Raw genomic sequence first — 26588 nt, forward strand, 5'->3', positions numbered from 1 at the left:
TCATTTTTAAACATTTCTAAATATGCTTTAAACTTTCAGCCAATTTACATCTTGAAACGGGGAGCTTATAGAATTTATTTACCGATATATTATTACGAAATGGGGTTAATTTTGTTAATATGTACATACGTAAGTATTTTTTTAAACAATATTTATGAAATAACATGATTGAAAGAGTGCAGAAAAACAAGTGAAATTTTGGGGACCAACAAGGCATAGACATCATATTTGTTGAAATTCAGCAATAATGTGATAGAAGACATAAAGCACTATCTCTGAATCTTTTCCAAATTACACTGATAATTAAATTTATAAACTCCAATATTCTTTCAAATCATATAACGAGGCAAAAATCTATTTCAAATTTGGATTAATTTTTTAATATTTGGTAAAAAGAGAATGTTTGAAAACCTGTTCACGTAAACTAGGCTTAGTGGGATTTTAAATTTTATTTTTCAGCAAACTGACCTGAAACTAGGCCATTTAAAATGCAGAATTAATATTTATACAAATTAAAAAATCATAATTTCACAACTAAAATTAAATAGAAACTTGTTAAAATAAATTGTCTCTTTGTGAATAAATCTTAAAATAGAGAGAAAATCATTACAAACTTAAATTGTCTTGTTTTTGTATATTGAGTTATTTTTTGTCAAATTTCAGAATCGTGGAAGATCTTCCAACGCAGTTAAATATGAATAAAATAACTGATAGCAATTTCTATATCTAATTACATGTATAATTTAGGTTGATTATCGGAAATCCAATTTAGAATGTAATATATACACATCTTTAGATGTACCTAGATTATCTAAATTTAGTAAGCAATTTAAATGATTTATTTATGCATATTGAGAAGATATGCATACACATTTAAGCAATACAGTGGGTTTTAAGTAAAATTATGCTATATGTGTGAATATTTTTTTATTTTATTACTCTGGTCTGTACTATAAAGTTGTATTTTGTTAGACAAGAGCCGGTAAAAGTGTTATCAAAGATGAGATTAGTTTATTTTACCTTTGGTAAAATCAATGACATAAAAAATCTTGTGATACTTTATTTTAAAACACATTTTTGTTAAAAGTAAATAAAAATTATTACTATCACAGAATATATCATATTACTGTAGCCGGCTCGTATTTATATATTGCGAGAGTTCTCTGGATTAAACAGAAAAGCAAATTAATTAAGTATAATAAATCTACTACTTGGAATGTAAATAACAAAAAGAAAGACATAGTTTTAATACTTTAGGCATACATCACGCTTGACTAATTTATTTACAAATAATATTAATTGAAGTGAAAAGTGTAAAAAATAATAATAAGTCAAACACTAAGGTTCCCTTTTCATAAAAAAGTTCTTAATTTTCAACAGTCTATATTACAAATGTTTAGGAAATATATACAAAGGAATTATTTCACCCGTGTAAAATATCAGCAAGTATCGGGATAGATAAATATTATCTTATTTTTAATACGTTTTATAAGGCCGGATAGCATTTCAAATGACAAGTCTGACCTAAAGTTATACAAATAAAATCTGTTTGTGGTTAAGTCTTTGAAAATTATATATATTTACCATATAATAGGATAAACCGTAAAGTACATGTTAAGGATATCTCTCCAACAGCTGGAAGACTTGAGACTTGAAGCACAGCACCACTGAAAAATACAAAGTACTCTCCACTATTATAATACATATAAATAAACATTAAAATAGCTTTAATATGAAAACAAATATTAATACAATTTATTGTGTATGCAGACAATTGGTAGAATTCCATATTTAATTTGGTAATGTATCCAAAATAAAACAAGTTTATTGAATTATAATTCTACTTTACTTTTTATAAAATATACAAAGGGTATATTGTGACGCGTTTCGTCTTGTTAGGACATTTTCAAACAAACAGTTTGTTAAAAATAAATATGTAACCAAATGTAGACGAACATCATATTAATTTTATCTATGAATGTGAAATGCTATTTGTTCTGGTAAATATTGTAAAGTTGTATTTTGTTAGACAGGTTAGTAGGTTGTAAAATTGTTACCAAAGGTGCAGCTAAAACGTCAAGAAGTATTTACAAATTGAATGTTGATGGATGTAGAATATGAGGAACACCGAGAAAAACATGGCATGACCAAATCAAACAAATACTTGAAAATAGACATGTCACAAGTCAGAATAATTGGCGTGTGTGCTTGAGAAGATTTATGAATGCAGAGGAAGCAAGGTCTGAATGCAAAGACAGAGTGATGTGGTGTTCAATCCTTTCTGCCTTTCCTTATGGAGGAGACAGTTCATAGACAGTCGTCATAATGTGCACGACAACAAACCTAATCAAAGATGGACACCCATCTTTGATTAGTGATGAACTCGTTCATGCAGTTGAAGGATTAAAGAAAATGGAATGTTTACAATTTTGGCTCTCTAATTGAATTCCTATCTCTATTGATTTTCCGCAAATTTCAAGACTGAAAACTCTTACTGAGGAACACTAATGGACTGAATGGACTAAGTCCGTTAATAAATAAACACACCCTTTTATGAAGAGGGAATACAAAAGCTTGTGTAGAAAAATAGTTTAGGGTCCAAAGATTATTTCAAAATAATTTTCTTTTTTGAATATGCACCACTTTGTTTCTTTAACTTGTCAAACAGAACATACTTTCTGAATACACTACATATATTATATAATTTATGTGACAATTTATGTAACTAATTACAAGGAAGCTCTTAATAGGACTTTATGAAATTTAGCTTAGAGCTTCTAATAATTGTTTGTGCCGGCTTTCTAATAAAACAGAATTTCAAAAATATATTTCAGTGGGTACTAACTTATGGCGTAGGAGGCCCGACTAGCTGGCGTGGCCATTATGTGAATTGGCAGACTGGCCGTCCGCCTGCCACTTGAACTTGGTGTCCATGAGCCACTGCTGACCAGCCTCTCCTGTACATGGCCGCAGCACGGGTACAGCGGGCTGTTCAGGCTCTGCACGCTGCAAACACGCCCCTGTGTTTGTGTGCTTTATAGTTTTACTCTGTTGAAAATGCAAAGATTATTATTACAAATTAAAATCATGTATTGCTCAATGAAAAAGTTCAGTGCTACGGGAAATCGGATGTAAAAAAATGTTTTCTTACATGTGGTAAAAATTAGAGTGCTTAATTGTATGGCAAAGTTTCTCAAAAATATATAAAAAAATTAACAAAAATGGTTTGGAGTAAAATGTAGTGCCTTATGCACCACTAGGTGAAGACAAGGAAATTACGATATTACTAGTTAAAAAAAAATTAGAACACTGTACAGTCCTTCTCAAAACAGGTTATCCTAGTGAGGACTCATTGAATACATTTTATAAATGTACAATGTTACATTGTCATCTTGATAAATACCACCCGTAACAAACTTTTCATAGCGCTTTATTTCAAAATTTGTAGTAATAGGTTGGGGAAAAAGTAATTTCCTATTTCGCACCCTTTTTTTTCAACTAAGTATATCTCGTTCATTATTGGTCACATCGGATCATACGATACGCCGTTGTAAAGGTGTGAGTGTATACTACAAACGCTTTTTTGACAGTATTGCGCTTGGTCGGTTCAGTCGTGAACTATTGTGCGTCTAGTATGGAGGTCTTAAAGGAAGAAATTTGCCATATTTTACATTTTTACTACCTGAAAGGGAAAAACGTGTCGAAAGCGATTAAAAAAAAAAAGCGATGTATACAGGGCCGATACTCAGTTTGTGCTGCACAACAGTGGTTCGAGCCATTTCGTTCTGGTGTAGTGGAGGTGAATGATGCGCCACGCTCTGGCAGGCCTGTTGTTGAAAATGTCTATGAAATCATGGAAAATATCGAGATAGACCGTCATGTTAGCAGTCGTAGCATCGCCCAGGAGCTGAATATCGATCATAAAACCGTTTTGAACCATTTGCAGACGTCTGGACTAAAAATACAGCTCAATGTTTGGGTGTCACATGAGCTGACGCAAAAAAACCTAATGGACCGAATTTACATATGCTAATCGCTGCTGAATCGCAACAAAATCGACCCATTTCTGAAGCAGATGGTGACTGGTGATGAACAGTGAGTCACTTACAACAATGTCAAGCGACATAGATCGTGGTCGAAAGCCAACGAAGCGGCCCAGGCCGTGGCCAAGCCAGGACTGAGGGCCAGGAAGGTGTTGCTGTGTATTAGGTGGGATTGGCAGGGAATACTCTACTATGAGCTGCTCCCCTATGACCAAACGTTCAATTCTGCCCTCTACTGCGAACAACTCAACCGTTTGAAGCTGGCGATTGAACAGAAGCGGCCAGCATTGGTGAATAGAAGAGGAATTGTGTTTCATCAGGACAACGCCAGGCCGCACACATCTTTGATGATGCGCCAGAAGCTACGGGAGTTCGGATGGGAAGTTCCTATGCATCCACCTGGTACCTGGTGGTGGACCTGGTACCAAGTGACTACCACCTGTTTCCTGTCTATGGCCAATGCGCTTGTGGGTACAAATTTGGCCTCAATAAAGGCCTGTGAAAATTGCTTGTCTGAGTTTTTTGCCAATAGGGACAAGGGCTTCTACGAGAGGGGCATTAAGAAGTTGGATTCTCGTTGGCAACAAGTTATCAAACAGAATGGCGCATATTTGACTTAAATCGGATGATTGTAACACTTTTTATAAAGCATTGAAATAAAGCGAAAAATACAAATTTACTTTTTCCCCAACCTATTATATCGGGTTATTGACATTTCCTGAACGTATCATTAACTTAGCTGAATAAATATCAGTACTACGACGGAAAGATGTATTTTTTCTTAACTAGTCAACATAAAAATAATTTATCTCAAAACAATGGTATTATGGCTCAGTTTTTTTTCCTAATAATAATAATTACTGTAACCTGATACACATATAACACAGAAATTTTTAACTCACATTTGTATCATACACCCATGCCTGGTTACCGGCCATTCCATGGCACCTTACTAGGCGGACAGGACCTCGTGGGTGTGCTGAATCCAAGCAGTTGTCATCAGACATGATCTGTTGCCTCTTGGTATAGGCAAACACCTGGTTCCCACCCAACTCGTGGCAATATGCCATCCCCAAGTTTTCCCCGGACTTGTGACCCATTGTATCCAGACAGTTCTGTGTCTCAGAGTTCCGGATCTTCAAACAAATACAAAGTATTTTCAATATATTACAAAAAACACGATATTAAAGAACATTTCAAAATAAGGATAAGTACATCATCGCTAATTCTTCAATCTATTTATTGTGTGAATCCACAATTTAAGAGAATTAATGGTAGAATATCCTGAGCTATGTCCTTCCGGAAGATAATGGATATATTATATTCACAGCTATTTTGGCTAGACCGATCGGAGAAACATCATTCCAAAACTCAGTAAGAGAAGAAGAGATACACTAAATACTCAACAAAACCTCGTTTTGCTAAGAGGTATAGACATCCTCATATAACAAGAAACCGTGTGTCTTACCAATAGGTGGTAAAATCCCACTAGCAGGACTATGGACATTTTGTCACTAAGCCCATAGTATAAATTTACAAAATGTACCCTCTAGTACTTCTAGTTTTTATAATTGCTTACTTAGTATGCATTGTAACTTATTTTTGCTCTCCTGTTGACATTTCTGCTCTGGAGATTCACTACCTTCGTACAAACTTGATGATATAATATACATAATAAGTTGTTTGTGAATAAATATGTAGTAAATATAATACAATATACATAATATCTTAAGTTAACAAACTATATGTGTAAATTTTCATAACAGCAAATGTGATACTTACATCTCCTAGATAGTAGTAATCCAATGGCATTTGACTCTCCGGGTAAACATTTTCCAAGTACCATCGGAAACTTTTACATTTGAGATTCTTCCTTAGTTCCTGTCTTTCTGTTATGTTTCCCAATGGGACCAAACGGGCTCCTAAATTGCCAAAAAAAAATAAATACATATGAATAAGACATATTTTGAGTCAATCACTGTTATGTATTTAGTCTGAAGATGCATTACTAGTTGCCCAAAAAGTATTGGTTAATATTTATGTTTTGAAAAATTATAATTACATACAAGGGATTACTCCCTTTTAAAAGAGACAGCTTACTTTACATTTTTAAAACATAAATATTTTAGATATGTTTTAGGAATTGTTTTGCTAATTTACTATTATTTACTGAAGTTGGCAGTATGAAGTATTTAAACATTTGATTTTAGTTCAATGTCCTACTTTTTTATAATTTGCCAGGATAGACTAAAAATCTCAGTAAATGCACAACCATACACATATTATGTACTAAGCTATTTTAATTTTTATAGATTTCAATTTTAACTATTAATTTATTTTATTTTTTATCTTGTTTTAGTTACATTTATGAGTGTTTACTATTTTTCCTTATTTAAGTTTATTCTTTAATTTAATTAGATTTTTTATAACCCTCAATTATTTTTAACTATTTTTACAGTTTTTAATTATTATTTTTTTCTTTTTAAAGCATCAAAACCATAACATACATACTGTTCATTATATGTTATGTATGTATATACATTTTATTTTAATCAAAACTATTGTCTGAGCACCATATGACTATTGGTTGATAGTTTATTGGGACGAATATTGTTTAATATTTTACATTTTATTAAGTAAAATAATGTTGTATTAAGGCTGTAGTCAGGTAAAACGAATGCAAAATTAGGAAATCATACGATTTTGCCATTTTAAAAAGAATGTTTTTTTTTTAATCGGGCAATGATAAAAAATCATAAATTAGATAAAAACAATATTTTTTAAAGGTATTTTTGTTAAAAAATAAAATAATTACTTTTAGACTGGCAGATTACGCCATTTCAAATTTAGACTAAACTTAGGTATCTGGGATCTCAATAAAGACTAAGTATTGAACAAAAATTTGTTGTAACAATAAGATATTGTTTGAAATTGAATATTACCACCAGAATTATCTTCTTTTTTAAAAAAAAAAGAATTATACTCCTATAAAAAAAGGTTTCAACTAAAGTATTTCAATTTTTTTAAGTATTACCGAAGGCATAATTTTAGGTAGAAATAAAGGAAAATGCCACAAAAATGTATGTGATTTAAAATGCTTGTATTTTTTTTCAAAAACAAAAAATTAAAATTTGGCCGAGACCACTTTTATGTTAAATGTATTATCTTCAAATTATTACAATAAAATTTTGATCAATACTTAGTCTTTATTGAGATCCCAGATACCTAAGTTTAGTCTAAATTTGAAATGGCGTAATCTGCCGGTCTAAAAGTAATTACATTTTAGTTACATAAATATATATTGGTATATTTTTTGTTTTTTGAAATGTATATTTTTTAACAGAAATACCTTTAAAAATATTGTTTTTAAATAATTAATGTTTTTTTATTATTTTATTATTGCGCAATTAAAAGAAACCATTTGTTTTAAAATTGCAAAATCGTATGATTTCCTAATTTTGCGTTCGTTTTACCAGACTACAGCCTTAACATATGTATATTTTCTTGAATAAAGACTATAAACAATATTTTAAAAGGCGCCCAGCTGATAAAAGTCTGTGCAGTTTTTACAGCCAGATACCTTTTCATTTTCATATCAACTATAATGAAAAAATCTCATGTTAGTATTTTCTTAGTTATGATGAACATAATAAATATATCAAGTCTACAAATATGAATGATCAAGTAGGCAGAATTTTTTTCTCAAGTGATGCATACAGTACTAAACTACCAAGCTGCTCTAAATTATATAATAATCATGTGTACCTATGACAAATTGAATAACTAAATTCATATCCAGATTTAAATAAACCCCAGTTCAATACTACATTTTGAATTTGGTACAGAAATATATTGCAAAGTTGGTCAGATCGGTTTTATCATGGATTCTTTGATATTTTAAGGATTTGGTCTGTTCTAAAATGTTCATATTTAAACTATTATTTTTTTGTTAATTTACAAAATTGAAAACAAAATAAGATATATCAGATTGATCAAAGCTGGGTTTTGCAAAAATTTCTGTACATCACTAAATAAAAGCTCATTTTGATAAAGAAAATCATTAGTGTATACCTGTATTATATATTTTTCACTCTTAAATTTTCTTTTACCAAAAACATAATTTAACATTTAAGAAAACAATAATGAAAACCATGTTATTAATGTATTAGTGTTATTGAGTGATCAGTTAATAAACTTATTCAAAATACAGTTATGTATGATGTGATTAAATGGGTATGATTTTCAATAAATAAGTTAGCTTCACATTCATGTTTTAATCGGTGCATTATATTTTTAAAATGTCAAAGTTGTTGTAGCATTTAAAAAAAAAAGAAAATTGTTAAATCATGCTTACTATCGGTAAAAGTGTATTATTGCTATAATAATAAAGTACATTTAGAATTCTGAACTCAAATGACGGAGTAAAAGACGCCATTCAGATTAAACTTTCTAAAAAAACAAGAAAAAACATTGCACTTTATAAGCGGTACTTAATAGATCATTGTGAATAGAATGCGAATTTTTCAAGTCATTCCAATATTTTAACAATTACAAGTAAATACATATATCAAAAGATAAATTGTATCCAATGTAATGCAGACACCACAAAAATTATGATATTTTTTAGTTGTGCAATCAACTGCAAACATAAGTTTTGTATGTTGAAAATTATTATAATGAATTTTTAAACACTTTTAAAGGCAATTTGTTGAAACAAACTATAAACATTCTGTAATACTAGAACCTGTCTATAAGATAATTCAACAAAATCCAAGAAAAAAAAACCTTCATCAAATCATAAATTAATAGCTAAGTGCAATAATTATGTAAGTAGTACTGTTTTTCAGTTGCATTAACCTTTAATACAAAAAATGAATGCACAGTACAATTACTGCAAATAACTATTGGATTGCGTTAGAATATTAGTGAAAAAACCTGGGTTTATGCTGTAGTAGAAATTCTTCCACGAGTCAAGCCAGACCTCGGCGAGACGTGCATTGTTGTGATTGACAATTCGGCTGGTGCCCCCGGGGAAGGAGTAGGGGGTGGATTTCCTGAAAACGTGCCCCACGTGCGAGCACGGCACGATCTCCAGAATACCCCCGCACATCCAAACCTACACCGAGTTAGCATGCCACATGACACAATTATTCCCCTCACTTCGCTATATCCCTTTCTCAACGGTTAATAGTGGATGTTTGTTAGTGTCGTGTGATATGATCAACACTCTTCAGGGTGATTTAAGAGTTTTATTTAAAATTCATACAAGAGGTCAATGAGGAAATTTAGTTTTTTTTAATTTAAAATCTGAACAATTTAATTGATCATTGTGTTATTTTGACGGCATAACAATTTTTTTATAGATTTTTTTTCAAAATTATATTATTACATATTCTCACCGGAATATGATCATACAATAAAAATCTAATACTACGATAGCAACATTACAAGATTATTAAGTGTGTACTGATCAGTAAACAGAACTGATAAAAATTGATGGAAACATATAAGTTCAACTGTCACTTAATATGCCTCGTTAAATTCATTTAATGTATGACAATAAATTTGAATAATCAAAATTACAATTAACAAATAACAAATAATAATGTTGCATTATAGGTGATTATGATAGACAAATTAGCAGAAAACGAACGGTTGGTGATTGCACATGTTTAAAATGTGTAAAATTTTTGACTATTTTTATAATTTTTTTGTAAACGTTAGAAAAGTTTTGCCAAACAATTTAATATTAATAGAGTTAAGCCGTCTAAGAATTTTTCCAATACAAAATTTCAGGTAGCACTAAACTTCCTCATTAATAATACAAGCTTTTGGCCAAAATGGATGGAGTTAACACATGAGCTGCAATGGGATAGCGATAAGGGTAGATTTTTCAATAAACCAAAATCTGCAACAAACGGTTTATTTTATATTGTAACCATTGAAAATAGACTTTCTGTTGCATCTTAATGTGGAATAGTGAAAAATCAAATTAAAACAACAAAAAAAAACAATATATATTTATAGGTATTTGATATACTAACATGATATCAAATTTAACAAACATTATGTTATGTTGGTTGAATTGAAAACAAATGTGCATAACTTCATATTAGTAATTAAATACACACAAAGTAAGTTATTATCAGTTATCAGAATAATAAAATTCCAAAATAGGATCTTAGTCCACCAATTTAATAACTTATTTTGTAGGCAAAAATGAGTGATTGTCAATATACATATTTTTATAACTGGTGATAAAGTAGGCTTTATCTGATATAAAAATATGTGTATTGGTGTTAGAAGTGACTAAGTATAATTTTATGGATACCTGCAAACACATGAAAATTAAAAATGAATTGTTATATTGTTAGCAAAACAAGGTGCACATTATTGTTAAGTAAAATAAATGAATACTGGTAGTCCACTGCGCCTAAATAAAGCATTTGGTTGCTTGCTTAGTTTCACTGGATGGATATCAAATGATAAGTAATAATAATGTTATTTCTATTATGCCATGAACACCCACTAAGGCTTACACCGCAAAATCTAAATCAAATCATTTTCAGTAAGTTGATGATAAATTAGGTATGTTTATTATGAACATGATATTTAAAATAAAAAATGGCATTAATTGAAAAAGCACAATGAAGAAAATAAATAAGTTGACTTAAGATATAATATTAACGCACTGCGTAAATGATATAACAAGAATATATTAATACATTGCAGTTAAGTAAAAATATTAATTTCATAGATTTAAATATGTATACATAATATATTAAAATAAATAAAGTATTTTTCATTAATTTGATTTTGTCAATCTAAATATATGTATTTTTGTATCATAATTGAATACGAATGTATTTTTTAATGCTGTAAAATGAAGTTTCTGACTTCTCCCAGGATTTGATACATCAATAAAAATGAAGATAGAACTGATTATTGTAATTTCCCGGAGGGAGGTAGCAAGATAAATTGTTAGCTCAAAGATAAATATATAAATATTTAGCAAAAATATATATGCAGTAATAAAAAACAGGCTTGCACATTTATGAATATTAAGATAATTCCAGAGAATAATAAAAACAATGAGAAAATGCTATATTGATATTACAATATGCATGTGAAATGAAAAAAAAATCTATTAAAACAATAAAATTTTAAACTACACGAAAATTCTGAGCAATTATTAAATATAGTTCATAAATAAAACATGCTATGATAGATTTTTGTAAATGCTGTTAAATAAATTCGACAGAATAAATTGCAAAATATAATATAAATTAATTAGGAGCTAAAATTTTACTAGAATCAAAATTAATTTAAATAAGTGAAAAAATGTATAAATAGGCGGAGCACAAAAATAAAAATATATACTTAAAAAATAAAAAACTGTCAAAATGGATTTTAAAAAACTTCTTGGGCGTAGCGTAGCTGTAACATGTTAGTAGATTGATTTTGTTATTGTTAAGGTGGTAATGTTTAGTTTGGCTATATCCCACACAGTGCTACTGGCCAACCTGGGTTCATGGCGTAATAGAAATCCCTCCATTCGTCCATCCAAACTTCGGCCACTCGAGCAGCGTTGTGCAGCACGATCCGGCTCACACCGCCGGGGAACGTGTATGGAGACTTGTCCCTAAACACGTGCCCTACGTGCGAGCACGGGATAATTTCCAGAATACCACCACACTGCCAAACCTATTACCATCAACATGTCAAGGTTACCATACAATTTTATATTCGCACACTCTCCGGAAACATGATGGGGTATTTTAAAAAACATAATAAGGTGAGAACAATGTTGAAAACATACTGAATATCGAGAGCAGATTTTTATGATTCTAATGCAGAAAATAACTAGTTTTCATTCATAATTTTTGGGTTTAAAAACGAGCACATACAAAACGGGTTGTAGTTGGCGTCACTTCACTTTGACGTCACACGTCATGCTTGCCGAGTGTTTCTAACAATCATCGCGTATAAATATGGTGCAGAACAGAAACATCTCATTTTCAAGGAGCTCAAAATATACGTATTTTAAAACCATTGTAATTTTTCTTTGTATTTGAGATACAAATATTTTTTGTAAATATACAATTATTATTAACATTTGAGGGTGAGGGCTCAGTGCCCCTTTAGCTCCTGATGTCACTGCAATCAGTGTAGTAATCTAACTCTAGATTTTTAAATAACCGAACTACTAAGTGATGAGCGAATGATTGAACATCTATATGTAGATTTCCCTCTAGTGGCCTACAATTTACTGGTTTAGATATATGTAGTACGTAATATCATATTAATTTAAAAATGCAATTGTAAACCAATTTTGATCGATATTTTATCAACATAAAATTAAAGAGTACATTTTGAAAACATGAACATTAATAATTTAATCTATTTTTATATAGCAGTAGATAAGTATCAATTTGTAAAGAGTATAAGGTATCCAAATACCATTAATTTGTAAACTAGTGAAAAAAACAATCAATGGTCTGAAAAAATATTTTTAAAAAGAAAATACCTAAGTTGAATGCCATTTTTTGGAAAGAATATTACAATTTATAAATACATAATATGAAAATTAAAAATTGCATTATAAAGTGTGGAGTTGTTACCCTGAAACTCATCTCAAGGTTTTCTCCACCCCAGATGTCCATGCCCTCATCGTAAGACCCAATCTTGTAGAAGAAGTCTCTGTCAATGGCAAAAAGTCCTCCAGCCATAGTCGGGGAGCGCAGTGGAGCAGTACGATCTCCTTTTCGTCTAGCCATTTCCCGATCAGGTACTCGGTACCTAGAGATAAATAAATAATAATGTTCAAAACATATTTTTCTTTAAAGCTTTCAATTATTTAGATTTAATAAAAACAACAAAACTTACAATATACATTAGTATTTGCCAAAAAAAATATTTTGTTTTATCATTAGCTCCTGATTATAAAGATGAGCATAATAGGAATCGGCGAGAATGCTAATGGGATAGAATCATTACCTCCCTTAAAACAACTTTCTGGGGACAGTTTTTTGTAAAGAGTAAACACTTTTTGAACAAATATCTGCTGATTTTATATGAACTCTTAGAAAACTTTTATTCATATTCTGTTCTCAAAGAGATTTTTCATCTCTGTTAAAAATATTTGTGAATCTTTATCTAAGCTGTTAAATATTATAGTTGTTAGACAAGCCACATTCATTTGACTGGCTAGTAATATATAATGATTTGTAAATAGTACCCAGAATGGCCGTTCTAATAATGGAGCACTACGTAAATAGAATTTATAAATAATTACCATCTGAAGTTTAATTTCCAGTTAAATCCTCCCCACGTCATATCTGAAGCCGTGATGTATTCAAATGTCTCATCCGATATAACATCGATAATGGGGCACACAACCGTCGTGCGGTCCTCCACTATCCGAGCCAACAATGGTTCCAGCCATCCCTCTGTTACAAATATTACATCATTTTAAATACTGTGAATATTTAATAAACACTTCATCAGCAGTTAGGTTGAAACAAAAAGCGCGGTTGCGTACAATTTTAATAGTTATTTTGTAAAATTAATTCCAAGAAAATGACAAATTAAAGTAATTTTTATTCGTAATAAATGTCCATTGAAGTAAATACAATTCATTCATGTAATTTTTGGTTTAGAAAATCAGTCAGCATTTTTTGCACTAGCGATGTTAACAATTTTTAAAAACAAGCAAAATTTCATAATTGGCTACATAAATTACATTCAGTAAAAGAGTTTGTTGACATAAAGTTTCCAAGAATTATTCCGTTTGTTAATATTAAAAGAAGCAGGAAACAGTTATTCATAAAACGATTTGACGGTTCAGGGTAATAAATAAATGTGTTCTCGCCTATTTGGATTTTTATCAATTTACGATAAACAGTATAAATATATACATCCACGTAAACAGATATTTTTGTATATTCTTGCCTTTTGGCAAGTATTTAATCATTAAGCTACATTGTTTCTTTACACCTTTTAAAATGATTATTTATTTAGGAATGAAATGATGAATGTCTGCGGACAATAAATTTGGGAAATTTACCTGTACATTCACAATGAGCATCTAAGAATGTAATAACATCTCCCGTGACATGTTTAGCTCCGAGTAAACGAGCTCGTATAAGCCCAGAGCGAGTCTGTGTCCTGTATACATAAGTAGGAACTGGAAGTGTATCAACATAATCTTCCAACTGTCTACCTAAATGGTCTGCAACGAAAAAGTCAACCAATTTTTAATACTTATAAATAATATCATAACATTTTAATTACCATTTCAGTTTAAAATGTCACAAAACTCACCCTTTTCACTAGAATCGTCAACTAAAATAATTTCCTTGAGCAAAGGTTTTGGTGACCTGTTTATGACACTCCAGACGGTTCTCAGCAGAGTAGTCCACGCTTCATTATGAAAGACTATAACAATACTGGTAGTAGGGAGAAGCTTTGGATAGTGTAAAGATTTGCACCTACAGGATAAATTTTGCTTTATAAAAATGTAAGTTAGACAATTGAATACAATACAATTTAAACGTAAACCTATAAATTACCTACATGTAAGTAATATTATGTTGCAATAGAAAAAGAATATCCTAGTGTTGGGGATTTTTCATACTTTTTTGTATCTTGTTAAGTTATAGAAATATTTGAGAAGTCACCAAATAATGATAATCAAAATGGTGATCGGGATCAGTAAAATAAAAAAGTAAACATTTTCATAATTTGTACTCACGATTCCATTCTAACATCTACGAGAGATCTGTTCAAAGAGATCATATCACTAGCCATTAAATTAAACTGATTTTCTTTAAATTTTTCTTTCATAATGGCTTCCTTTTCAGGAGGAATTTTTACTGCAGTACCTGTGAATAGAATATAATCTTAAAATGAACACTGCTAAGGTTGAGTTTATCAATACTAGCAATCAAATACTACAAACATATTTATGTCGTCATTACTTTTGACTTATCACAAAAATAATATAGGTTTATTTCCCCAGTTAAAATAATATGAAAGTAGGTTATGGTTGCCATGGAACATTAATTTTCAATAGATTTTTAATTAAGTGTTTTGAAAAATCAGCTAGGTAAGAGAAAAAAGCATTAACACTATCAGTGTTTAAAATCTTAAAAGAGTTAAGTGTGTCACATTTCACATTGCATGTTGAGATTCTAAATTAGTGTTGCATGTAAAAATTGCATCTCAACTTCAATTATTTAACTCTTCTTTCAGAATCAATTGTCAACTGGACATGAAAAATAAAGAAATGTTGCGTGTAATAAGATTCCTTGTAAATTGGGTAATAATCAGACAAGAACATTGAAAAAATGCAGCTTGCTCCACAAAAAACAAAATTACTAAACTGGCTTTTGAAAACAATACATAAATAAGTACATAACAGAAAAGTTTAAAAAGAAAATTGTTATTTTTTATATACAATTTTATTTTGAATAAATTTATTGTCAAACGCTTTTTTAATTTAGTGATTTGATTGTGGTTTTTACATTTCTAATGAACATATATATACTATCTAAAAATATTAAATTATATTGCCTGTGATAAGGTACTACGTTTACATAACGGAATAGTCCACCACCTGTTTTTACAATAATATTACCCATATGTTTATATAAAAAAACAAATAAGAAATTGATTTATGCAACTTATATAAATACTAAAACAGAAGTTCAATCCAGAAATGATAAGGAAAAAAAACAATGATTCAAGTTATAAAAATTAAGAGAGCTATGAGACATAATTAAAATTAGATAACATTTAAAAAAATTGTGAGTATTAAACATTGTGTGTGGTGAGCAGAATATGAATTTAAGAATATTTTTTTTTTTAAAGTTATCATTTATTAGGTAATAGGCAAACAAAACTGTGTTACCTATTGACAAAGATAATGGAGATTAAGTTAGTAATTTATAACAAAATGTTTTGAACATTTCAACTGCTTGAGGAGCAAACTTCAAAAAACTTCAAAGATAAAGACTCAAGAGATTTGTCTAAGCGGAGCACTATCTTTCAATAAAAAAAGAACTTTGTAATACAAAATAACAATCAAGTATTTCTAATATGTAAATTAGTTTTGAACATAAGAATTTTAAAAAAAAGAAGAAATATTATTTTTCCAATTACTTCAATTTTGGGGGCCATTTTTTACGAGTTGTAAATAACTTACTATTAGAAAATGGGAATAAAGTTGTGGCAGAGTGGGGTTTGAACCTCGAACCTCTGATCCGTGAGTCTGCGATTCTAATACAATACATATTGTTATTTTACAATATTAAGGTGAGCAAATAAATCTTACACTCATATTGTAATATCCAAATTAAGATCAATGTGGTCTAAAATTTCATAGCAGTGTTTATCTTATTTCCTGCAGATTTTGATTAGTAAATAATTAATTTTATGTTGTAATATCCTATTATAAAATGTACATTTTGTTGATACATTTATCTGGTTTTTAATATCCATAATGCGGTGTTAATAAAATGTAAATATAAGAACTGACCCATTTCTCCTGCTGAGCCCGCGTGCTCGGTGACAACAGGCGCTGGATCCCACCTCTTCAGTCTGGAGGGAGGATAGAGATCCATGTGGTGAATGGCTCCCTCGTCACTATGTTGGGAGTGCTTATTGCCATGTTCTAGTGAGTCCCGTTTCCCATTACTGTGGAACTTGTGATCATCTTCAGATTTCAAGTGACTAGCTTGCACCTGAAGAAATTAAAAAGAAAAATACTAATGAAGAGCGCCATCTTTAACATATTGGTATAAAATCTTTAACAATGAAAGATTTTTTCACAAAAAAATTATAAATAAAAATGTTCATAGACACTTATATTATTATTTTGTTGTTATGATTCATATAACTTATCGTATTGCTTTCATATTTTATATCCACAGGTTGATTTCTTCTAATGTATTGTGCAAGCTTAACAGTGAATGTATTGTGCAAGCTTTACCGTGGATGTATTGATGCAAGGAAATAACATTTTTACAATCCCAAGGGAGTATTTTACATAAGGGTTTAAGGCTAACAAATTCATAAGTTTTGATGAAGAAATGGGTCTGTGTATTATTGGAATGTTTAAGAACAAAGTTTTGGAGTCAGAAATAATAAGAAACACTTTTTTACTACAGGGGACAACTGATTTTTGTCATCATTTAGTATTTTATTTTGTTATTAAGGCCTTTTACAAAATCAGGAGCAAAAGATATAAAAAAATTAATACATTCAATTAACTTGATTTTTTTATTTAAAATACCTTGGTCTATCTTATCTGTAAAAAAAACTATTACAGGGTAAAACTATGTAATAACAGTTACTTAAATCATGAAATAACGATTCATTTTAGGCATACGTAAATAGTATTTCACTATTTTAACATATAACAAATTATACAAAAAATTGGTTAACATTTACTACTCCATCCATTTAACAAAATGAACTTTTTGTAAGTTGATTTTACAAAAAAATACACTTTAATAATCCAATAAAACAAATTTATCTTTAGAGGAAAATTATGACAGTTCAAGGTAATTAACCCATTGAAACTAAAAGGTCACGTTAGTTTTAAAAATTACACAATGTGCATTTTATTCATTTTAAACCTTCTGCATGTTCAGCAGTATTTTCAAGTGAGGAAGTTAGTTTTCAAAGGCCTAATTTTCATTTGCAAAATGTGAACAAAGTATAGAATCATAGTGGAATTATTGTTGAGATTGTTTTAAAGAAATGCACACTTTTAATGTAAAATAAGGTTTATCATTATCAGTTGTCCTTTATTTTGCTTTTAATCTATCATCGAGATTCTATTAAAATTCCATGTCGACACAAAAACAAAAATATAAAAACTCTTGAAATCATTCCTAGAGTTTGAGTTAATATTTTGATTTAATTGATTTTGATACCGTTTGTTTGGTTATTCTGGTTATTCATTATAAAGTAGTGTATTTTGAGTTAACTTACCATGGCATCATATTCCCCGGGCTTCTTTCCGCAGTCCCACGAACCGAGGCAATCCGCATAAAACATTAGGAGAACTACATCTATCATTAGCCACACTAAAGATGTCAGGAGGATGATGCGGCACGTATGGATTCTGATTTTACTCCGAAACATGTTTATTAAGTAAGGGGTCAACACTGTTATACTGTCATGTAAACTTGTCTCATTTACAGCACTATTTTTAAATTATAAATGTGATTAATTCACAAACTAGATCCAGAACAGGGGTTACCGCAATGAAGTCATTTTTAATTTAAGGGTTACAATTGAACACGGGTTTAAACTAAAACCTAAAAAAACACCTGAAACAAGTAGCCTCAGTTAACTTAAACCAGACAAAAGGTACTAAAGTATTTGGAACAAAATCACAATTAAATACATATAAACAATATATTGCACGTATCAATTAATATATGTATAAATTATTTGAATTCAGATCCGTATTTATTGTTTTAAGTTATAATACAGGTTTAATGAGCCAGGTAGACAAACGTATTTTGCGTTACTACGAACGATAAACAAAATTCAACCAAATCAGTGGAACAAACAATTGAAAAAATATTCACTGTTCAAATACATAATAATGATTCGGCACCAAAATTTGCAATCACCTGTATTAATTTATAACACGTCGTACTAATGCACCACCCGCAAAAGCAGCCATCGAAGCAAAATTCATACGTCAAACGGGTATGTTGAAAAACTTTCTCATTTGTTACTAGCGCTTAACTCTTCGTGATTACTACAAATCGTATACTCTATCTTTGTCTAACAAGTAGTGATGAAGGCCAAGAAAAGGCTAGCAGTATTTGAATGTTGCTGACCGCTAATAAACGTGTTGACGTGTAGGTACTTTAGTTGCTATAAAAAAAATATTTGTAAAGATCAAAGTGAAATCAGGTTAGCGGTGTTGAGTGTTGAGCTGATATTCCAATCGCTCTCGCGGCCGTATTATCTCCAAATTACATCCAAAATACACGAGAAAAACTGTTTTCACGTGCGGCGAGAGTGGTTTAAAATAGCGCCCCTGGGCAAGCTCGCTGGTTCCGTAGCATTCCGTAGCTTGAGTTGTTCAATTGACTATCAAATATAAAAACTAAAGCCATGCAAAAATAATAAAAAAGTGCCGTTGTAAATAATAATAATAATCTAAATGTAAATAATGAATAATGACTATTCACATAAACAGTAAAAAATAAAATTGATTCATGCCTCTGCGTTTTTTACTGTGGCAGTTTATATGCTTTTATTTTTGTGCAGTACGTTCATTTTTTTTATATTTTTTTTTTTAAAAAAAGAAATATTTGCGTTCTTATGATTTACCCAAATATTTAATTTTGAGGGCCATTTTCAACGAGTTGTAAATAACTCACTATTAGAAAATGGGAATCAAGTTGGGGTAAAGTGGGATTCGAACTACAGACCTTTGGTCCGTGAGTCCAAGACACTAGCCACAGGACCACAACCCGATTCATTTAGTCGGTGTTGAGTACATTACATATATCCGTGTAGCCAGGATTTTTGTGAAGGATAAAACAAGCCATCTGAAAACAATTTTCAAATCTTTTTCATCATTAATACGTTTAATACTTATTTACAAATTTATTATGAAAAAATATCGATAAACTTACAAAAAATATTATTATTTTTGCCTATAAGTATTGTCGCAAACTTATAGTTGATTGGAATATAATATTATACATAGCTTCAAAAATAACTTCTGAATTATAGTTGGAGTAGTTTTACGTTTTGACCTATTAGTTTGTTTTTAGATGTCGCTCAGTACGCAACTCCCAATTTGAATTTAACTATGCCGTGTTGTGTCGTTTTAAAGTGTAGAAATGCTGCTGGGATCAACGTACGAATGCTTTTTTATAAGGAGTATTTTAGCCAAAACCTATCCGCCAAACATTGTCTTCTCATTCCAAGTGGGGAATCAGAAAATCAAAAGCCTCTACTTTTAAAGCTTGAACTGGAGAGTACTTAATTGCTCCGATGACTAGTTTAAGACTTTGAGATTGGATCCGGTTGAATCTTTGGAGATTCTTTTTTGAACATGGTTCTAAAAAAACAAGACATAATTGAGATGGCTCCGGATACATGCAGTGTAAAAAAGTCGCTGTATAAAATGGTGGCTCCCCCACCATACTCACAAGACTGCTCTTAACGTATTCAATCCGGCTTGACACTTGTTTTTAATATGGTTTATATATGAGTTCCATGTAAGATGAGTGTCCAAAATTATTCCTAAGAACTTAATCTGTGTCGTAAAAGGGACTATCTCATCTCCATGCTGAATTTTTATGGTTGAGATTTTTCGCTGTCTACAAAAAGTTATGGCATTACTTTCGTCGATAGATCATGAATTAATAGAAGTCATGTTCTACTAACGGATTCTTGATGTTACTTATACCTAAATTTAGAACATTTTCCAGATTGTTTGGGTCCTTCCCATTTACATACATGAAGAAATCATCCACGTACTGAAGCAAACTGGCCTCCATAGGAACAATGTCGCTGATGTCATGCGTATAGATATTGTAGAGAACTGAGCTCAGAACAGAACCCTGAGGCAGTCCCTTGCTCTCTCTCTCCACCGCAACATGATGGCAAACACTGATTTCTACCTTTTTGGAAATAATCCAATTTGCTATGAAAGACGTGAGCTTTCGCGGGATTTCGATTCACGGCATTTTAGTTTATAGAATATAAATAATAACATTGTTACTACTTACATCCAGACAGACTCCTATTAAAAAATATTTTTTAATCAGAGCGGCTCTGATCTTGGATATCAGAATTGAAACGCTTTTCGGTTTTTCTTTCTTTTCCTGAATCCAAATTGAGATTTGAGGAGAGTTTTCGAGCTCCACACAAACCAGTCCAAGAGTTGTCTAACCGCGTGTTCCGCCACTTTCAACAATATGGAGGAGAGGGCTATGGGGCGGTAGGAAGACCCAAAATTTTGGTCTTTGTTGGGTTTAAGGATTGGGTTGATGGATGAGGTTTTTCATGAAAGAGGGATGCTTCCTTATTCAAAAATCACATCATATTGATCAGTGAAAAGATGTAGGAGAGGGTAGGATCACTGTTGTGTTGGATAAAACTATTATAGGGTACCGTCAATCGCCGGAACTGAGTTGGTAAGTCTGGCCAGAATAGTCTTCAGTTCATCTAAACCAAAGCTATGATCCAACCAGCTTCTATTAGTAAACTGGTAGGTACCAATAGAGAGACTCATTCCAGTTTTTCGCGGTCTGCGGGGCTAGCTTGTTGGTGAACTCCACAACCTACTCAAGGGACTCAGGACTAAAATTATCTAAAACAAAGTAATTTTACTATAACCACTTCAAAGTAAAAAAATATTATACCAACCAACTGTTTTTTTAACAAATTAGTATGTTATTTTCAATTGAGAATATGGGATACACAATTATAATTTTCTACAACACACAAAATCAACCGCCACCAATGTAAGTCATGGACCTATATTTGAACGATGCACATTATTCATCATATTGTCTATGGTAAATCAGCTGTCAGCCACCTGTCAGACGTGTGCCGTTCGTAGGTTTGTCAGTTCGGATTCGAGTTTTGGAGACTAGTAACTGCAATCAATCATGTCTAAAGACTTTAATAAAAATACATTGTTGAAATAGAAGCCGGTTAAGATTTTAGAGTTAGTAAATCGCAATTCGGTGAGTTACAAGTGCTTGTCTTATCGCGCAGTTAACAAATTTAATTGTTATAATAAAACTTTTTAAAATAGATTTATTTTACAAATTCTCCCGTCATAAATATAATATTTAAAAGTTGGTTTTAATGATTTTATATTTCATAATTATAAGGGAAGAATAAAATCGCAGCACCTCACGTTTGACTATTTATAGTTTTGAGCTACCGTTATATTTATACCACAGTAATATCAGTGAAAACTTTATTAGTTTTAGTTCCACTAGTGTAAATCGTGTGCAGTGAGTGGGTATAAACACATATTGGAAAATATGCATAGATTGAAAAGTTCATCAGTTTACAAAATGACCCAAGAAAGCGAGAATAAATGTGACGATTCTTCGGATAGTGATAGGGAGCATTTGTTGAATAATAACGTAAAGGGACGGGAATCTCAAGATGCCGAAAACTTGTGGATTGTAGCTGTTCAGATGTTTATACCGTTTCTCTTTGCCGGATTTGGGATGGTAGCCGCGAGTTTGCTTTTAGATAAAGTGCAACATTGGCCTGTGTTTCTGCAAGTCTCGGAGGTTTACATTCTTGTTCCCGCTCTGTTAGGGCTGAAGGGAAACTTGGAGATGACTCTTGCATCCCGCCTTTCCACTCACGCTCACATGGGGCACTTGGACTCGAGTATGGCCCCTCTAATTTTAGGAAACTTGTGTTTAATCCAGTGCCAAGGTGTTCTGGTGGGGTTTCTAGCAGCCATGGCTGCTGTTATAATGGGTTGGGTTCCTGAAGGAGAGCTGGACATCCATCATGCCATGCTCCTGTGCGCATCCAGTGTTCTCACAGCCTCAGTGGCCAGCTTTGTCCTCGGGTGCATCATGATACTAGTTATCGTTTTGTCGAAGAAGATGAATATTAACCCCGATAATGTCGCAACACCCATTGCTGCAAGTTTAGGTGACCTGACAACTCTAGCTCTGCTTTCTTGGATTTCATCATTACTGTACAAATCATTAGGAAATAATGTTTTGCTCCCGGGTTTAATTATTATGGCCGGGGCTTTTATCGTACCCACGTGTGGATACGCAGCATCCAAGAATCACTTTACAAAGCAGGTCCTAGAGGAGGGATGGTCTCCCGTAATATCTGCAATGGTTATAAGCAGTGTGGGAGGTTTGATTCTCGACTATACCGTTTCCAGTTACAAAGGAATTGCGGTATTTCAACTTGTTATTAATGGAGTCGGAGGGAACATGGCCGCAGTGCATGCGTCTCGACTATCTACTTGTCTTCATACTGGAGGAATTGTGGGTCCCGTTTTTGGTAAAACCACCAAGCTCCTTCTGCTGATGGTTGTACCCGGCCATTTGATATTCACCTACACCATTAGTTACCTTCAGGCGGGCCACACGTCCCTTACCCCTGTCTTCATTGTGGTGTATATGTGCGCGGCTATTACTCAAGTTCTATTGCTACTTACTATTGGTCACTATTTAGTTATCTGGATGTGGAAGTGGGGAATAGATCCAGATAATTCCGCTATCCCTTATCTTACGGCTCTCGGAGACCTCTTAGGAACCGCATTTTTAGGTTTGGCCTTCCAAGTATTGTACGTTATTGGTGATAAGGACAGTGACCTGGGAGATTAATATTGTTTCCGATTGAACTAAATTTATTTAGAATTAGTTTCTCTAGAGGTTTGTAGATAGTTGCAGTTTGAAGTTATAATGTCCAAAGTGGCCATATTATTAATACTTAATTGTATAACTTTAATATACTCCTAGGTTATTTTCTATATTTTATTTATTGAAGAAAACAAGTTTCATTGAAAGTGACTACCTTACTTTGTAATGAGGCCATTGTTTAAACATATTTATCTGTATTTACTTAATTTTTTATACTTCTTCAAATGTGACATATGCAATAAATTTATGCAAGTAAATATTTGGAATGTGATTTGTTGGAAATTATGTGAGTACTGTCTGTTATTAAACTTAAAACCAAATTTTGTTCCTAGTCTTTTGTTTATTGATAAGTGTAAACAAAATTATTGTGATAGTGCCTTACAGTTAAGAAATTGTGTAATGTATTAGATAATACAAACATAGGTATTGTTATAAAAATTTTCACTGAAGTATTTTAGTGTTTTACTGTACCGAGTACTTAAAAAATACTTCTAAAATTTTATTTGTTAGAAAATTTAAATACACTTTTAATATTGATATATCTATTTTCAGGCCAGTACATTTTTAATTTAAAAAAAAAAATTGATGTGTTCAATAAAACTTGTTTATCTCTGGTCTAATTTGGAGGAATACAAATCTGTGTACTTATTGTACGTATCTGAATATTTTTTTAAATTAATTAATATTTTGGTACCACTATACATTTTTTTAAAGGTAATTAATTATAATATTGTGAGTCTTAATCATTCTTAAAATGTCTTACTACTTTTGATTTACTGGGGCAGCTATAAATTTACAATTTTATTTAAAATACAGTAACAATAAATCATCATTCCCTTTCCGCACCTAATGGTGCATAGGGCACTGCATTGGTACACTAATCGCAGCGTATCTTGATATTTTTTATTGTTTTATGAAGGTAAGATGATCAGTCTTACGCTTCAGGTACTAGTCCAGGGACTATGAAATATTCTAGTGTGAAAACACCCTTTTGAATTGATATCTCATATCAACCATGTCGGGAATCGAACCCGAAACCTCTTGCATGGCAGGCTAACGCACTGACCATTACACCACGAGGCCGACTTGGTTGTAGTAAATAGAAGAGAAGTTTTAACCCCATGTTCAAAAACTGTACTAAAATCTATTTAAATTTAATAAGTATTACCAAGATATTCTTAATTCAGTCATTATTATTATCTATATGTGTATCTACACATATTATGTAAAACGACAATGACCTCTTGATTAATCTAAGCAAAATAGCGTGTATTATACTGATTTATATAACATTGCGTTGTTCTACTTAAGATATCTGAGCATAAAACATATATTTATAGCGATATTACATATTTTGTATTCCAATTTTCCATTAGAGAATAGAACGACCTCAAATCAATAATTTACGTGCAAATTTCCATCAAAATTAAAAATAGTTTTACTACAATATAATGAGCATAAGATAAGTGCAGAGATAATTGTCCAATAGGGCAAAATGTAAATACGAGTAGTACCTATGTATTCGAAATTATCAAACTATTATAATATAGTGATTTTTTATGTAAAATATTTATTTGATGTGGACAAGCGTTTTTCTTTTTACACCCATGGACAAAAAAAAGTTTGCACTTATAATATAATTCTTAATTTTAAAATAATTATATTCCTTATGTCCTTGAATTTTTTTAGTACATGTTTTGGTAGATCTGACGACTACGACTAAGTTATATTTTCAAGTAAAATATAAAAATAAAAGCTTAGGACATATTTAGAAAAAGGGTTTATTTCAGATAGTAGCTCCGCCACCATTGTTCTCGTACCTGACATAATTGATTTATGGTACTGTGTCTTTATTGGCCCTGGCAAATAATTCCATTTGCTTAACAGATTTGTGTAAAGCATAGACAGACTTATATTTTAAACAGAGGAATATAAAAATATAACGAATTTTTCGGGTTCAACTGTATTTTAATATTTTTTTTATATGTATTGCCTTTGCTCTAAATTCCTAAAAAAAACCTTTTTGGCAGTGATAAATATAAATTATTTATAATATCCAATGATATTTCATATTCCCAAACATGGTTGATGATTTAAATCAATTCCTGGGTGTTTTTGGCCCGTTCCTTCGCAATTGTTTGTTTCATTATTGCCCATAAATTATCCATCGAGTTAAGGTCCGGGCTGTTTCCAGGCCAGCTCAGTGATGTAACTCCAAAAGACTCTTTGAATTTAGTAACCTATAACAAACATATGATATTACAGATCAAGTTACAAAAATTTAGATTATTAGAATAAAGTTATCTACTCACAGATCGAACTCGATGGCAAGGCACAGAATCATCTTGGAATACAGGATTTGAACTAAATTGTATAATGTCTTCAACTGTGGGAAATGCATGATTCTCCAAAACTGTTTTATATTGTATAGCATTCATGGTGCCTTGGACTATCTGAAGTGGACCCAAACCATAAGCTGTCATGCACCCCCATATCATGACATAAGGTGAATGCTTTACGGTTCGGGTAATACTTTAGGGTGAAATCTTTTACCAAATTTTTGCCAGATGATCGTCTTTCCACCCGGACCAAACACATTAAATTTAGATTTATCGGAGAATATGACTAGTTTCCAATAGTCCATCCAATGGTGCATTTTCACCCAATTTAGACAAGCCTTCTTCATTTTTCTCTGTTAGAAAGTGATTTTTGCGGGGCTTTTTGCTTGGAATCCCTGTTCCATAATCTAGACACCGTCTTTACCAAGAACTCGGTTTGACATATAGACTGGATCTCTCCATGTATTTCTGCAGCAGTGACCAAACGATTTTGGTTGATAAGCTTGGCAATCAGCCAATCTCTCTAGGAGTTGTGATGCGCTGCCGACTATTTCCCTTTTTTTTGTCAAGAGCTGGTTTCATTAATAAGTTTTTTAAATTTTCTTAGAGAACACTCCGAGAAATCGGTTCTATGAGAAATTTCACGATTCGAAATATTTTCCTGTGACTAATAATTTTCGATTTTATTGTGATAGACATTTGACCCAAACTCTCCATATTTTCATAGCGATGTTTCTTTAGACGTAGCTTATAAAAGACTGATGTTCTTTTTAAAATGTAATAACTTTAATGTATACCCAATA

The 26588-nt window shown here is 31.5% G+C and overlaps 2 protein-coding genes and 1 long non-coding RNA gene across 4 annotated transcripts; 1 reads left to right on the forward strand and 2 right to left on the reverse strand.

Moving 5' to 3' along the window:
* Nucleotides 1–446: 446 nt before the first annotated feature.
* Nucleotides 447–18826, reverse strand: Pgant5 (polypeptide N-acetylgalactosaminyltransferase 5). 2 transcript variants are annotated; one of them, XM_088239269.1, is made up of 13 exons: nucleotides 18692–18826; nucleotides 18042–18382; nucleotides 16582–16786; nucleotides 14797–14926; nucleotides 14367–14533; nucleotides 14110–14274; nucleotides 13339–13492; nucleotides 12665–12842; nucleotides 11567–11747; nucleotides 5826–5965; nucleotides 4946–5179; nucleotides 2846–3048; nucleotides 447–1667 (listed from the first exon to the last, which is right to left on the reverse strand). In XM_088239269.1, exons 2-12 carry the CDS (start codon nucleotides 18192–18194, stop codon nucleotides 2866–2868), a joined length of 1890 nt encoding a protein of 629 aa, XP_088095395.1. In that variant the 5' UTR covers nucleotides 18195–18382; nucleotides 18692–18826; the 3' UTR covers nucleotides 447–1667; nucleotides 2846–2865. The 2 variants fall into 2 exon arrangements, with proteins under 2 accessions (XP_088095395.1, XP_088095396.1); XM_088239270.1 differs by lacking the exon at nucleotides 11567–11747 and adding an exon at nucleotides 8979–9159 and having other exon boundaries at nucleotides 18692–18825.
* Nucleotides 18827–21664: 2838 nt separating this feature from the next.
* On the forward strand, nucleotides 21665–23884 carry LOC148273017 (solute carrier family 41 member 1-like). The gene has a single exon (XM_088239266.1). The coding sequence runs from the start codon at nucleotides 22085–22087 to the stop codon at nucleotides 23408–23410; it is 1326 nt and encodes a 441-aa protein (XP_088095392.1). The 5' UTR covers nucleotides 21665–22084; the 3' UTR covers nucleotides 23411–23884.
* A 1509-nt stretch (nucleotides 23885–25393) lies between these two features.
* LOC148273018 (uncharacterized) lies at nucleotides 25394–26307 on the reverse strand. The gene is made up of 2 exons (XR_015824712.1): nucleotides 25759–26307; nucleotides 25394–25686 (listed from the first exon to the last, which is right to left on the reverse strand). It is a non-coding gene; the product is annotated as an uncharacterized LOC148273018 (long non-coding RNA).
* Nucleotides 26308–26588: the final 281 nt, after the last annotated feature.

Source organism: Micrasema longulum, unplaced genomic scaffold, assembly GCF_059751315.1.
Source record: "Micrasema longulum isolate JH-2025_06_02 unplaced genomic scaffold, ASM5975131v1 h1tg002105l, whole genome shotgun sequence".
NCBI classification, from domain to species: Eukaryota; Metazoa; Arthropoda; class Insecta; order Trichoptera; family Brachycentridae; genus Micrasema; species Micrasema longulum.

Bases quoted from the DNA above. Each gene is read 5' to 3' on its own strand.
- LOC148273017 (XM_088239266.1), top strand. From the start codon at position 22,085: ATGCATAGATTGAAAAGTTCATCAGTTTACAAAATGACCCAAGAAAGC.
- Pgant5 (XM_088239269.1), bottom strand. From the start codon at position 18,194: ATGTTTCGGAGTAAAATCAGAATCCATACGTGCCGCATCATCCTCCTG. The intron at 14,534-14,796 runs GTGAGTACAAAT...TTTATCCTGTAG, and splicing joins GTAGATGTTAGAATGGAATC to GTGCAAATCTTTACACTATC. The intron at 11,748-12,664 runs GTAACAACTCCA...TGATGGTAATAG, and splicing joins ACCTTGAGATGAGTTTCAGG to GTTTGGCAGTGTGGTGGTAT.